Source organism: Arvicanthis niloticus, chromosome 23 (assembly GCF_011762505.2).
Source record: "Arvicanthis niloticus isolate mArvNil1 chromosome 23, mArvNil1.pat.X, whole genome shotgun sequence".
NCBI classification, from domain to species: Eukaryota; Metazoa; Chordata; class Mammalia; order Rodentia; family Muridae; genus Arvicanthis; species Arvicanthis niloticus.
In genome coordinates, this window is record NC_133430.1 from 27,911,213 (window position 1) to 27,926,975 (window position 15,763).

A 15,763-nucleotide genomic window follows, 5' to 3' on the forward strand; every position below is an offset into this window, starting at 1 on the left:
GTTATCTTTCTTTTACAACATTGCTGATGGAGATAAAGAATGTGCCAGCCTTAGCTGGTACCAGTGTGTGACCATAGAGCAACTATAAGAAAATAATATTCAAATGCCAGCAGGCCACAGCAGGAAGTTTCTGACAAGGGGCCTGTGGAGAAGATTAAAATCTGAAAGGCACAGGACTTACTTTCCCTGGGAGGTCGGGGGAACAAAGTAGGGGGTGCATGCTAATCCTCCAGATTTCATAAGGTTTCTGATTTACTAGCCTCTTACAAAGCTCTGTTGGGGATTGTCATTTTGATGGGAAGGCCTTGCTGTAAAGGTTAAACACGCTAAGAAGCATGAAATGATCTTCTCCCAGAAAGATGGCATCTACTTGCCAGGAAAATAGCTGTCCAACAGTCCACAGAAGGGGGTCTTTCAAGAGTCATTCACACCCAGGATTTTCAACCCTGACTCCCAAATGCGTTTGTTACTCCAAAATACTCTCTGCTGGACTGTGTTTATTTATCATGTGTGGCTTGCAAAGGGATGGAAGAAGAAAAAGCAAAAGAAACATGTGCACATCTCTTCCCTTCAGACAGTTTCTTTCTAAGTCAGTTACCAAGGTTTCAGATAAATATGGCCAAGGAGAATGAATTACTGGAGACTCGTTGAGCGGTTTTAGAACGGTACATTCTACTGCTCACTAAACAATTATGGAAAAACATGTATCTTCACAGAGTAGTCACAGAACATCCAACTCTAGGAGAATAAAATGCAGATCCAAGATGATTTTTCTCTATTATTATTAGATCCATTCAGTATCTGCTGGAGAACACAGGTCCTCATTGAGGCTGGGAATAGGAGTGACTGTGACAGATGTAACCACACCCTTGTCATACTGACAAGATACATCATTTTGGCATCATTTCTACTCTAGAGTTTTCTTTGGACCAACCCAGTTTTACATTTGGGATTTGTGGTGTCTTCACCATATGGATTTCATGTCTACTCTCTCTTCCCTCTAGCTTCAGATCGAATTAAAATAGAAGTGCAATCAAATAAAATAGACGACTGTCTTATACATGAAAGAGAAAACTATACACGTGTGATTTATACACACATGAATACACGACCTTTAGAATTGCCATCAATGCTGTAAACTATGGAGAGAACAGAATGGGAAGATACTGAAACTGAGACTTGCTGCCTTTCAGGAACTGATCTCTTCTTGGTTTATCTTAAATATGGATACTTCTGCAAGGTGGCTAGAGCCAAGGTGCAGCTATGGTTCCTATGATGTATATACATACCAAAGTTACATTGAGCTTGCTACAGTTTTAACAGATTGCGTAACACATGTCTGCCTGCTACCCTCTGGCTACTTGGAATATAAAGCCAAGAATGTTGTTCTAGTGTCCTGCTGTGGTTTCCTCTTCATGCTTTTAAGCTCTGGTCAGTGTCCTATGCTGAAATAGAAAACTGGAAAATACTCACTACCTCCGGAATGTATTTTTCATACTGTCAGTTTACCAAATTTCTGCTTCAGAGGAGGCCACACTGGGGACACCATGTGCTTAGTATAACAGAGGCCCCCAGCAAGACTATTAGAGAGTCACTGCCATTATTTTATGTGTAGGTATGAATACTGAAGCATAGTATGGTACCGAAGCAGATGTCAGTGGGATTCCTTGCTGTATTCCCTTATCGGTGGCCTTGTTTCCCCATATTCCTCCCAAGTTCTTTATTCAAGACACTATGTGAAACAATGGGCGTTGGAAGCCACACCCTTGTGTTCATCCACTGCTGGCCACCTTTCAACTATGTGCAATCACTAAGACCCATTGACTCCTTTGACCTCTGTTAGGTATGTATGTATGTATCCAGAATCAGCTTCCATTCTCCCTTCCTTAGTTAGACCTCTTATGTACTTTGGTTCCAATGCGGCATGCACCTGTGTGCATGGATGTGCTAATCATTTGCACATTTCCCCCCTTCTGCTTGGAGTAATATTTCTCCATTCCTGGAAGGTAGATTTCTCATTTTTGCAACCAAACCTCAGCTCTAGTGTCTTCAATGCAGCCTGCGAATTGCTCTCCACACTTGAATACTACCATTCTTGGACATCAGACCATCATAATCAGTTTATGAAGAGAATCATAATCTCCCTCATATTAAACACACTAGCTGGCACATAGAGCATACTCAGTACTTTGGAACGAATTGGGCCCTAATTTCATCAACTAGAGAGTGGTAATAATAATAATACATCATCTGCAGAAAGGATGTAAGTGTGAAATGGCCCAGTGTATATTAAGAACCTAACATAGAGCAGATGCATAATTCCTTTAAATGAAAAGTCATTCTCTTAACTTTCCTTTTCATCCGAACTGGAGCAAAGAAGGATTTGTCTATCTGTGAAAGGAAGCATGAAGCCAGCAGTGATAGAGCAGCCGGCAATGGTCCCCTTGTGCTGTTTTGAAGTACTTGTTCCTCATAATTCAACAGCATCTCGATTTATTGTACTATAATAGGCAGATGTCTGCTGGCAGTTAAGCCACTTTTAGCAAACACAATAACAAAGGTTCTGTGCAGGGATGTAAATGGCCATCACGCCCCTGCTTTGAGAACATTGCAGCCACTGTTCATAAACAGGTATAAGCAGCTTTCATGCACAGCACCAAACCATTGACTAGCCCTCAAATTTCTCTGGCTAGATGCAGGTGTATGGTGGTCTCCAGTGTCCCTTCTAGTAATTTAAGAATAACAGAACCATACACTCTCAATCTCTTCTTTAGAACAGGAGGAACACAACAATCAGAGTACTTCAGACACCAACCAAGAAGAAATAGGACATTGTTCATTCATGAACCATGATACATCTTCACAATATCACATGATGTTGGTCATGGGGAAGAGATACTTGAAAGTACTGGAGGACATATAAAAGGCTAAATGTGAGGCCTGTGCTGGATGTCACCAAAGATTCATTAAATGATATAGCAAACATGCGTAAGAAAAATAAATGGGGTTTTGAATGATGTCAATGAGCTGTATACTTCATAGGAAACCCACTTTTCAGATATACATCGTTATCTATCTATCCAGAGATCACAGATAATAAGCCAAAATAGAGATAGCCTTTTAATTCTCTGAAGAAATTCCAAACTGTATTTATTAACCTATCAGTTAAATCTTTTATAACCTAAACCCGAAGTGCATTCCATACTACAAAGCATCCAATTCTTGCATAACTGCTTTAGAAAAGTAAAAATTCCATTGCTTATATTGTTAATATAACTAAAGCCAGCATCTTGACCTAGAGAGATCTGCAGACTGTAAGAAACAGGGACTCAAAGTCCTGTTCTGTCCTTCATTCCTTCACCTTTATCCTTCTTTTTGGGAACAGAGGAGTCACTGCCAAGCTGATGACATTTGAGAATCACAGAGTGTTTGAGTTGCAGGGCCCTAAGAGAGCATGAAACCCAATTGCCTCATTTTATTCTTATAGAACAGAGAGGCCAGAAGATCCAAATAACTACCTCAAGGTCATCTATCTAAATAAAGGATCTAGATATCCCGGGAGGTGGGGAACACAGTCACAGTGCAAAACCTCTCCTCAGTGACACGGAGATAAGTGGAAACAACCCGGATGGTTGTATTTGACCTTGGAGTCCAGAGCTGCTGTTGCCTCCCACACCAGTGAGTTATTCCAACCAGAACAGGTAACTAAGTGCTATGTTGCGTTGTCACATCTTACTTTGCAATTGCTATGTCTTTCTATTCCAATGGTTACCTACCTGAACTACCACACTCCGTAGATGACATTAAAGTGCAAAGATATGTCCCCATCCTCTAAGCTACATTGTAAGCTCAAGGAGTACACAGAAGTGTGTCCTTTACAACTCTGTCTTTAGGACCCCACTGCCCTAGATTGATATGGAAAGAATCTGGAGACATGTTTACTGCATTGCTGCCCCAAGGTTGGAGTTTAATAACAAGCATCATAACTTCATTTCCTACAGTTTTATAGAAACCAGGCTTCTGAATCTAAAGTTACTGAAGGAAGGAATGTGTTGAATGTGCAGAGAATTTTATTGCTGTTGTGTTTTACTGTTGTGGATTTAGTCTAATGCTTGTGTTATGTTAATTGAGTTTCTAAAAGTGTATGCCAGTTTGCATGTAAGACACTGAGGGTCCTTGTCCCCAGCTGGTTCTGATTGGTAAATAAAGATGAAGTGGCTAGTGGCTGGGCAGGGGACAGAGACAGGACATTAGGACTCTCAGGCAAGGAGACTGAGAGATGAAGAAGGATTTAGAACTGCTATGCTTGAAAAAGCATAAGGTCCAGGCCTGAGAGGTGCAGAAGAAAGAGCATATCAATCATGTAATTGTCTGGGGAAGAGTGGTCCCATCTCCCCTGCTCCCCACTTGGGTCTAGGACAGCAAAGATGGAATATAGGTCTCAGTAAGTAATAACTCAAGAGTGTTGAAGGTGAGGTACTAGTTGCATGGAAGTTTGGGAGTGTCACAGCCATTGAGCTGTTTAAAACATATTAAGATAGAAGGCTACATGTGTGTATGTGTCTTTCATTTGAAAACCCAGAACATTAGGGAGGGTAGTAAAGAATGTACTAGAGCCACTGCTAGGGTGATTTTAGTAGAGATTAATTGCCTACTGCAACACAAAACTCAACAGATGTCACAGAACAAATTTGAGTTCTTCATTTTCATGTTCTGCTTGCTATCTAGTTATCTAAAGAAAATATCAGTATTATGTCCTGTCATGATACACTGCCAAGGAAAAGAACTGGACAGATGCAAGATGCTTTCATTTGAAGACTACCAGGACTTGGTTCTTGGACAAAATGGAACAACAAAATTCCCATGAACAATAATAATGCCATTTACTAAGATGGGAGAAACAGAAAGTAAAGTCACTTTGATGTAGGGAAGAAGGGCTCCCTGTATCAATGGTTGTTCAATGAGATTAGCATCTTAATATTTTAAACTGAGATGCAAAGAAGAAAGTGAGGATATAGAACTTTGGGTTTCCATGGAGATTCCTAGGCTTAAGATCTCAATTTAAGCATCACTGGTACAAGGATAACCTTTGATACAGTGCCAACAAAGGGGGTGAGCAGAGACCCAAACAAAGATCTAACATGCTAAATTAAAAACCACACAGCATGAATATATGTACATCACAGTGCTAGAGACAATGGGCACATAAGTATATTTCATGTACTTTTTCCTTATTGATCTTGGAATCCAGATTTTTGTATTTGTGAGGAGAAAAAGGGCTATGTAGTGTGTTGTGAAAAGAAATGGAATAGGGGTGAGTAACCACAAAGTCTAACTATTCATTAGCTCCGATTCAGAGTAATACCAACTTCTCTGGGCTTCTCCAACTGCCAAAAATGAGAATGACACACAGAAGACCTAAGGCAGTCTACTAGCTATATTGCTTTCTAATGTCTTCATTCCCATATGATATATGAGTGAAATTCACATGACAGGCTCCAGCCTCTCTGGAACTAGTGCCTCTGCCTTCCCAGGCAGAATCTACTACTGGGATTGCTATTGTTACTGTCACCCAGGAGCACATGGCCAACCCAAGAGCTGACTGAAAATGAGGCCATGAATAAACATGAGAAATACATGCTGATTCCATTTTCTCTGCTGGAACAAGACACTTAGGATGCCTCATACCTTTATTCTTGGTTTTGTCACACATATAGGACATAGAAACAAAATCACAGAGCCTGGGAGAAGCATGTCCTATCTATCTTAATTCTATAATTAATGTTCTCAGAATCACTTAATTTCCATGAGCATAGTTAGTGTTTTATTTCAGCATTCATCATCAATGGCCAAAATAAGGCAAGACAAAAAACACCCAAAAAACTCTGAACCAGTTTCATATGGCTGTAGTGGTCTATAACAATCTATGGCCTTATGGGTCAGGGTTTTCTGCCCTTAACTATTAAAGAATGAACACAAGGGGAATAGTTCCATAAGACTGTATTAATTTACATATGGATACACATATGTGTGGCTTATATGTATGTGCACACACATGTGTACATGTGTATGTATAAATATACAATAATTATGAAGATATATTTTAGGTTTCAATATGATATTCAGTGGGAAAAGGAAAACACAATGTTCTTGCAGCATGATTATATCTGTACATAAGAACAGTCAAACTAAAAATATGAAAAAGGCTAGCTAAAACTCTTGTAATGGCTAGTTAATTGTGTTCAAACATTGAGTAAACTTTTTCTTGATTCTTGGCACTTTCTTGTGCTTTTAAAGAATTATTTAATGTGCATCTAATTATTTTATAGCAGTGGTTCTCAACTTTCCTAATGCTGTGACCCTTTAATATAATTGTTCATTTGGTAGTGACCCCAAGCATACAATTATTTTGTTGCTACTTCATAACTCTGATTTTGGTATTGTTATAAACCATAATGTAAATATCCACTATTTTGGATATCTGATATGTTACCCCCAAGGAAGTCTTGACCCTCAAGTTTAGAACCATTCCTTTATAGTTTGATAGCCTGTATTTCTTTTCAGGATAGCAAAGGTCAAAAAGCTTAAATGGATCCACAGTTGTCTCTGTCATTTGTTCTATCTTCTATATACCTTAATTAAAGAGGGATTTAAAATTAAAGGAGCAATATATATATATATATATATATATATATATATATATATATATATATGATTATGTATATGTATATGATGTATGTGATGTATATGATGTATATGTAAGATGTATATGTATATACTCAGTTTATGCTGAGAAAAATCCAATCTACTCTCCTGATTAGGTGAAAGGCTTGGACTTCTAACCTGTCCGAAGGAATAAATAATTGAACCCCATCTTCCCTCTCAGGGATTGTTTTAATATACCATAAACATTGTCCTAAGTGAACATGACTCACCTGAGAAGGCCCATAATTCTGCAAAGCACTGGCTTAGTGGGGATGAAATATGGAAGATATTGCATGCAGTGTTTCCTCATTCTTATGAGCTGCTCTCCTTAGTAGAGAAAAACCCTCAGTGAGAGAAAATGTGAAAGGCCATTCATGTGGCAGCCTCTTTGCCTAACAACTTAAAAGCGCCTGTTTTCAAGCTCTTAACCTTTAGAAGTCAGGAAGTCAGTGAGATGGTTTGAGCTCCCAAACTTCTCCTCTTGAGTGGTCACTTTCACAGATACGTGTAGGTAATCTGTCGTAGCTATTCCAGCTACTGCCTAACTGGACAGAGCAGATCACTAGGCACACAAATACAATAATCTGAAATAGAGCTGTTCTCATTTTTGCAAACTGCAAACTCTGAATCAAAGCGTTCAGAACCCAGAGGTCAGAGGATCTCAGTCACAGTGACCTGGGGTCCCTAGAAATGCTCTGCTGTCTTCTCTAAGATAATCATTGATTGACACTTTTTTTTTTTTACATAATCGTTATGTGAAACCCCACTTTCTTGATGTCATAGTTAGTTCTAGAAATTTCCCCACAAAAAAGCAAAATATTTAGGCAGTAAGTATAAATGTTCATTTCATAGATAAAGAACTGAGACACAGATCAAGATCGAGGGCCTCCGTTTCATCTTGCTAATTAGTAACAGAACCAACACAGGATTCCAGGTCTGCCTGACTCTAAAACACGCACAAGGTCATTTTGCCTCCGAGCACTGTACCATAGCTTATTTTCTGGACAGAAGTATGAACTTTCTTTCTAAATCAATCCCACATATATTTATACAGAGCTATTTAAAGACAAACATAGAATGTACAATCAACTCAAATTTAGCTTGACGATCCACTAAGGAATTAAATTCTCAGATTTGCTTTACCGGGGTACTCACCAACTGAACTAACAGGTTGGCCACAGTGGAAAGAAGACTGCCTTATGTTAATTAAGGTCAAGTATTCTTAGCTTGCCAAGAGAGGAAGTCTCTAGGGCAGAATAGGACAGATTCAATGGTAATTTTGTCCACTGTAAGACATTATAGGGACCAGCACGATGGCTCACTGGGTAAGAGCAATGATAATTGGAGTTCAATGCTCAGAAACCACATGGGAAGGAGAGAACCAATTCCTACAAACTGACCTCAGACTTCCATGTTCCTACCTGTGCCTGAGCCCACACATACACACAAACATACCAAATAATGCTTTTCTTTTTCTTAAAAGAAAGATGCTATAGGACTCAGAGGGGAAAAAGTGGCCTTCCAAATGTTTAATGTAGCTGATTACAATTAAGCAGCTACTAAAAGCTTTTGCTTTTAGATTTCAGAGATGCTTCCCACCTCGCTATGAATAGGACACCAAAAGGGCTAACCATAAAAATAACACTAGATCTAACCATCCATATATTTTCAATATGGTGGTAAGCCTTGTTGGGAAAAAAAAAAAAAAAAAAAACGCTAAATTAAGTATCAAGTCAACTTTCAGAAGTTAGTATTTAGAGTTTCTTCTCTCTACAGAAAAAAGAAATGTTTTGTAAAAATTAGAGACAAAGGTGGCTTAGATAACTAAGCAGAAAGCTATTCAAGAAAATTTACCTTAGTCTCCATTCTTATATACTTGCTAGTTCTGTTGCTTTATCCTTCTTGGGGAGTGTGGGGGGAGAGGACCACTTTGATGTAGAGTTTGTCATTAATCCAGCTTTACTTGGATGGTTGGAAATCTTCATCTAGTGTCATTCCTGAGCCACACCCATCTCTGAACTGAAGTTTTCACCATTACATTCCCTTTCTTGATTTCATTCACATTGGCTCCTACTAATAGTTAACTTCCTACTGTGAGATAAGTCATCTAAGTGAGTGGAGGCATGGTTCTTTTAAGCTCAGGGACACAGCTTCTTGGGAATTTTCTTAGTCTTATGATGTTTGGTACAAATGACTAATTTTAGATGTAACATTAGAACTTCCAGGAAAAAAAATAGAGGGAAAAGATGATAAAAAATGAGAGCAATAATTAGAGTTCAGTGATCACAGTGATATTCTGGCACATGGAACAACTAGTCTTTAAGCCAAATGGGGCAAATATTCCCACACAAAGAGACTGTGAAACACTTCTTTCACTCTTACTCTTCAGGAATGCCTATAGGTTCTGAACATCAGAAATGGAAAACAAAATTTTGTTAGAAATAAGAATAAGAAAATACAAAGCACTTTCAATCTCTTTTCACCCACTCTCAGTTCCATTATATAAAAGTGGCTACTCCACCCATTTGCTCCACATTTGACCATAATATTTTTCCCTATATTATGGTCATGTTCGTAACACCTACTGCCCATTAAACATGTCTGACATTACCCTTTACTTCTTTTAGATGACTACATACTAGTCCCCTGATCCAAAGCAGGAGCCGTGTCAAATACTTGCTTATGGCTTTTGCTGGACATGGTATCTAGAAGGTTTTAGGTTTCCAAAAATATATATAAAACCGAAGAAAAAATACTCAAAAGTCTCCACTGAGGAAGCAGTTTCAATGAGGAAAAACAATGTCATTGGGAAGCTCTATTATATTCAGGAACAGTGCAGTCTTCTCATTTTTCCAGTCCAATGATTCATTCTGAACACGGTGTCAGGAACAATACAGGGGCAAAAAACAATTAGTGGGGGAATAAAACAATCCGTTGAACCGTCTGGGATTTGAGCGATATATAGATCAAATGTCTTACATTTGCTAAGCTGCCTCTCATTTGGCCAGAATGGATGGCTCTTGGCTGCACTGTACCAAGAATAATTGTCCCTCATATATCCCCAATCAGCTGCCTTTTAATGACTAGTCAAAAATGACAATGTAAAAGATGCAGTGACTTTCACTGTACTTGGCCAATTTTGGACCAACTCTCATTGATTTGCCCTTGGAATAGGTGAGCTCATAAACACCTTGAACAGCTGGCTCCAGTCACTGCTTCCTGGTTCTAACACTTCAAGGCCTGTGAGTTACAAGAGGAAGAGGTGAGATGTCTGAGGTAAACTTTTGTTCTTAGATTGCTTTTATAGACAGTGTAATATCCTCAATACCTTGGCCTTACATCAAATCAGTCTCTTCCATCACAGAGATCAAATGACCTTTCCATCTCTCCAAACCAGCACCAGGGTAGGCTACCCTACAAAGATATTTGGAAAGAGTCCAGGCACTTGACAGACTTAGCAACCCCATGTGGCCTATTTCTATTCCAGATGGCTGCCTCCTCATCTTAGCTCATATTATGGTTGTTGCTGCTTTAGAAACGCAGTGGATTCGAATTTAAATTTAAATTTCAAAACTATAAGAAATCGTTCCTTTTCTCCTTCACCCTAATATCCTGTGCCTTGTTTTTGGTATGACTGTAGGGAAGACTTGCAGTTCTCTTGAAATACAGGTTTGCTGAAATGTGGAGTGCACATCGTACATATTAAGGATTGGTCTATAATTAGTTTTTAGAATCGGTATCACCAAAGAAAAGATACTGAGAATCAAGGGGACCTAGAAAGGCTTGCGATTTCAGTAACATTGTGAACCTCACAAAAACACTCTTTGGAAACAACTGCTCAGCACCACTCCACCCTTGTCCAGTGTCTCTGCCATCATCATAGCTTCAATTTCTGGGGCTTCTGACCACTGGTAATCTTCAGCAATGAAGCCCTGAAGGTATGTCTTCAAGACATTCCCTCTTTCTCTGGCTCTCCACATCCTTCTCTGTCCTCTAGCAGAATACATGTTGCTAACTTCTTTTGCAAAACCCTGTACTCCTTAGCCAAATAAATGCTAAACCCTCCCAAAAATAGGAGGTATGTCTATTGCAGATTCTATATCCTATCCTCAAAGCTGCAGAACTGAGGTCCTCAAAAAATTATTAATTGTGTTGAATGACCTTTCATATAAAGGAGATGATTGTAATCCATAACCAGCATACGATAGAGCAAGCTGCCATCTAGATGTGGCTTGCACAAGAATCTTCTTGTCTCGATGTTGTCTTTATGTTAACTCGCATATCTTCTTTTTTGCACAAACTGTAAGTTGAATGCAAAAATGCTTTAAGTTGTGCATGGATAGGAGACCCATGGGACTCTGCCTATTCTGTAGGGTCAGCTTTCTCATCTAGAGAAAGCTTTCATGCTCCCATTCCATTCTGACTTTGTTTAGAAGAAAACAAATCATCCAACCTCCCTCCCTCTGTTCTGGTCTCACATCTACTCTTAGTACACACTACCCTTCTGGTTTAGATTTCACTTCTTCCTATTGCCCTTCTGCCAAACTAACGCCCACTTCATGCCCATATCACTTTTTTACTGCTTCTTTGGAGAAATGCCATCTGAACCCCTGCAGCATGCTGGCTTTCTTTGCTCCTCTGCACCTTCATGATGTTGATACTAATAACTAATGATAGGACAATCACTAACATGTTTTAAATGCTTTTCACATTCCAGGAACCCATTAACTCAATCATCATCAGCATCTGATCAGGTAGGTTCTTGGTTGCCTGTCTTTTACAAATGAGTGTGTCAAGCCTCAGAGATGCTGTCTTGGAGAAGCTCATATGACAATGTGAGGGCCCAAATTCTCACCTCAACTGGCTCCAGAGATCATGTTCATAACCACTCCACCACTCAGCCTCGTATAAAATTCACTATGTTTGTAAGTAGTTATTTAATCCCAACAGACAGGCAGCTCCATGACAGCACAGACAGACACATTTTGTTTAATATTGTGCTTCTGGAGATCAAGCCAAGAGTCAGCCAGCAGAAAGCACCAAGGAAATGTGACTTCAAGGACTAAAGGAAACACCCAGTTGGTTCTTTCTAGAACCTTCAATAGCCATAGAAGATATTTAATGTGTAATGTGACCATGGGGGTGTTTTTTTTTTTTTTTTTTGTTTTTTTTTTTTTTTTTTTTTTTTTTTTATAAATCTTTCCTTTCTACCATCTAACTGACTTAAATAAATTTAACTGGTTATTCACAACTAGAAAGGATGAGTTCCAGAAACCACAGAACTCAATACTATTGTTTGGAAGCAGAAAAAAATCACAGGATGAGCAAAGATGTCCCCTGGACCATGTATCACTCCACTCAGACCACGCACCTCTTTCACAGGTTCTCCCCCAGTAGCCAGTGCCAGTGCAGTCACAGATGAAGCGGTTCCAGCCGTCCTTGCACACCGCATTGTTCTTGCAGGGGTAGCTGTCACACTGCTTGGCGCTCATGCGTGAACAGGAGGACTTGACGCCTGCTGCATTCTGCATCTCAGCCAGCTGTCGGATGTTCTTGCTTCTCCCGTCAATGAACAAGTCGCGGATGCAGCCCACATAACCGTAGTTGAGCATGGCAGTCCAGAGCTCCGTGGGGAGAATGAGGCCAGCTCGGTTCTCCGGCAACCCGCCCAGATACATGTCCCCCTCCAGGTCCAAGATTTCACTCTCCCCACTGGCAGTGAATGGCGTGCGCCTGCTGTTCACAGATATGGTACCTGGAATGGGAGACAGGCACAGCGTAAGTTAAGGATCTTCTTAGGTCTCAGGTGAGACTCTGGAACTGCTTAAACGAAGTGAGTGAGTGAGTGAGTGAGTGAGTGAGTGAGTGAGTGAGTGAGGAGATCTGTTTTTCCTTGTCAGGAGACAACACTGCAACCAGAGAGACAATGGCTACAAGCTTCTGGGAAGGACCACTTGGTTCTAATCCCTGAAGCTATGGTGGCTTGGGCCATAAAAGGATTCAGAAAGAAACCCAGTGACTAACTCCAGTACATCCTCTCTCCATAACCATATCTGCTGAGAGATAAGATACAAAATAGGGCAGAAGGAGGTTAAATCCCAGCTCTGCCAACTGCCAGCTTTACAGTCTTGAAGAGCAGATTTCACCTCTCATTCCTAAAGGGAAAAAATAATTATCCTCAACTAACAGGTTGTTGTGACGATTAAAGGAATTCATATGTGTCGATCCCTCACAGTGAAGCCGAGGACAGATTGAGTCTGTATTACGTATGTCTTCTTCAGTTTCTTTTGGTTCCCCAAAAGATGGGGTTTTCTTTATCCATGAGTACACTATAGATGGAGCATCGACTGCCCACTCTGTCAACCAAAATTTTGTGTGCTGCCTTTGACTGCTTCAGTTATTGTTTTTGGCCTGTGTACTTGTTTTGCTTTAGACAGAAGCTCACAAAGTAGCCCTACCTGGCCTGGTACTGTCTATGAAAATTAAACTGGCCTTGAACTTACAGTCATCCTCCTGCCTTTGCTCCCTGAGTGCAGAAACTATAAGTGTGAGCCACAGCACCTGGATGGAATGTGTTTCTTCATACATCATTAAATGTACAGGGAACACTTTTTTTTTCTTTCCCTTGTGTTAGTTTCAGGCACAGTGCTAGGCTTGTCAGGCAGAGTCCTCCTCCTACTGAGCTGATTTTGCAGAGCATAGAGGCAGAAAATCAACAGATAATCTAAGAATATTAGCTAATAGCAGCTGTTACAGAAATAGCCAAATGGGTGCCATGAAAGCAGCTCATAGGATCTGCTTTAAAGGGTGTACTCACTGAAGGCCTCTCCATATGGAGAACAGTTAAGACAAAAAGTTGAAAACGATCCAGACCTGCAAAATGCAAGGGAAAGTGCATGTCTGGCAGAGAGAATGGTACTTACAAAACCTCAAGGGACTGTGTAAGCGCATTCACTGAGCAGAAATGTCTATGGATCAAGCCTGACAACCTGAGTTTGATCCCTGGAACTCATGGAAAAGGTAAAATGAAAGAATCAACTCCATAAAATTATGTCCTCCAAAGCATGCATATATTATTATTATTTATTATATTGTTTATTATTATTAATTGTCCTAATTGTGGGAGGAAGTTATTTTTTTCATAATTAAACAAACAAGAAGAGATGAAAAGAGATGGGCCCAGAGACAAAGATAAAACCTGGGAGGGGGCAAAATAATGGGCTCTTCCAAATGAGATTTTTATGAGATTTTTAGAAAGTGCAAGCCCAGTGCCTGCCTGGCCTGGGAAAATGAAAGGAGTCTGTTGGGCTTCCATGGCTTTTCCATTCTGTGCCAGTCCCCAACACCTTTACAGCTCTTTTTCCTGAACTGAGAAATCAGAGATGAACAAGGATGCTAGCTAGCATCCGGCCAGCATCATTTTCTCTTTAAATATTATTCCTGACATGCGTTGTAGGAACAGAGAGAAGTAGGTTGTGCTGTCCGTTATTCAGCCTCTGTTTTTACTTCTTCTGTCCGGGTCTCAATTGTCTCAGCCAGTACGCATACAGTCCAAGGGCCGAAGGAGATTAAAGAGATCGCAGATATGGTGTGTGCACTCCGAATTGCAACAGGAGAATGAACAGAATAGAAAGAGCACAAAGGGCTCTGGGTGTGTGGTTAGGGTAAGTTAAGTCAGCAACCATCTCTTAACTCTCTTTAGAAGCTCTCTTCTAGAGAAATGGGCTTTGCCTATTTAATTATTAATATTTCAAAAACCCACATGACAAAAAAATAATATCCTGGTTAGCATTTTCAGCATTTTATACATTTAATTTTTTAGATTTGTTTTATATGTCTAAGTGTTTTAAATTCGTGTGTGCGTGTTTGTGTGTGTGTGTGTGTATGTGTGTGTGTGTGTGCACGCACATGTGCACAGATGCACATGCACACACGTGCATGCCTGGTGCCTGAGGAGGTCAGAAGAAGGCATAGGATATCTCGAAGCTGGTGAATAGTTGTGAACCACCGTGTGGATGCTGGGAACCATACATGGGTCCTCACTCAGCAGGAGCAGTAAATACTGTTAAGCCTGTTCACTTGTCTCTCTAGCCCCTCAGCTTATGTATTAAAAAAAAAAAAAAAAAACTGATTGAGTTTGAGTGTTGGCGTTCAGATCTCGTGATTCCCACATGAAGCATTTTACTCTGCCTCTGAACCATGATTCCATCTTTGTGCTTTTTCAGGCTGCTCCCTCAGAACAATGTTGTGATGTGGGAGTCATTACAGCTCCAGCATAGTATGAAACATTCACAGAATAAATGAAATTATTCTCTCAAAAAAGGAAGAAGTTGAGAATTGTGTCTCCTAATGGCTTCTCTTAAAGATTTCTTTAGCTCTTTAAACAGGGTTAACGTAGTCATTAATTAATGGGGTACTGTTGTGGTTTGACTAGGAAATATCCTGCATATGCTGTTTGAACCATAGTTCCCCAGCTGATTCTCTGTTTGAAAGGTTATGGCATATCTCTGGAGGAAGTCAGTGGTCCCTAGAAATAAGCCTTGAGATTTGATAGGCTGGCCCAACTGTCTGTTCACTCCCTGCTTTCTGAGTGTGGATGCACCATGAAGGGCCAGCCTCTTGCTCCTACTACCATGCCTACTTTGTTTAAAGTTATGTCTTCCCTGTCATGATATACTGTATCGCTCTGGAACTGTAAACCAAAATAACCCTTTTTTCCCTTAAGTTGTTTTAGTCAGAATATTTTATAGTAGCCATGGGAAAGAAACTGAGACAAGAGACATTTAGATTGCCAAGTATGGTTAGAATGAGAATCACTTTGAAATTTGGAGCCCAGACTATATCCCATAGAAAGCCTATACTCTGAATATATGGCTGAACACATTTCAAATATGCATCTTGGGTTTTAAGACTCATTGTCTCCAGTAAGGAGTGCTCATAAAATGTTTACTGCACCATCACTCAGGACAGCTTTTTCTGCTCAATGAAGAAGGCCTATTTGAGCATGCTTATTTTATAAATGTCTATTTTAGAAGAAATTGATAGCTAACTGAAAAAA

At 39.9% G+C, this 15,763-nt stretch overlaps 1 protein-coding gene across 47 annotated transcripts in view; it reads right to left on the minus strand.

The window, feature by feature from the left end:
- The window catches only part of Nrxn3 (neurexin 3), a 1,548,305-nt gene that overhangs the window by 1,010,816 nt on the left and 521,726 nt on the right, over window positions 1-15,763 (minus strand). For all 47 annotated transcript variants that reach the window (XR_013106667.1, XR_013106666.1, XR_013106665.1 and 44 more), the window contains one exon: window positions 12,077-12,460. Coding sequence is in view for 44 of the 47 variants with exons in the window: in XM_076921537.1 (XP_076777652.1) it covers window positions 12,077-12,460 (384 nt within the window). In the remaining 3 variants the exon portion in view is untranslated. The remainder of the gene's footprint in view (window positions 1-12,076; window positions 12,461-15,763) is intronic.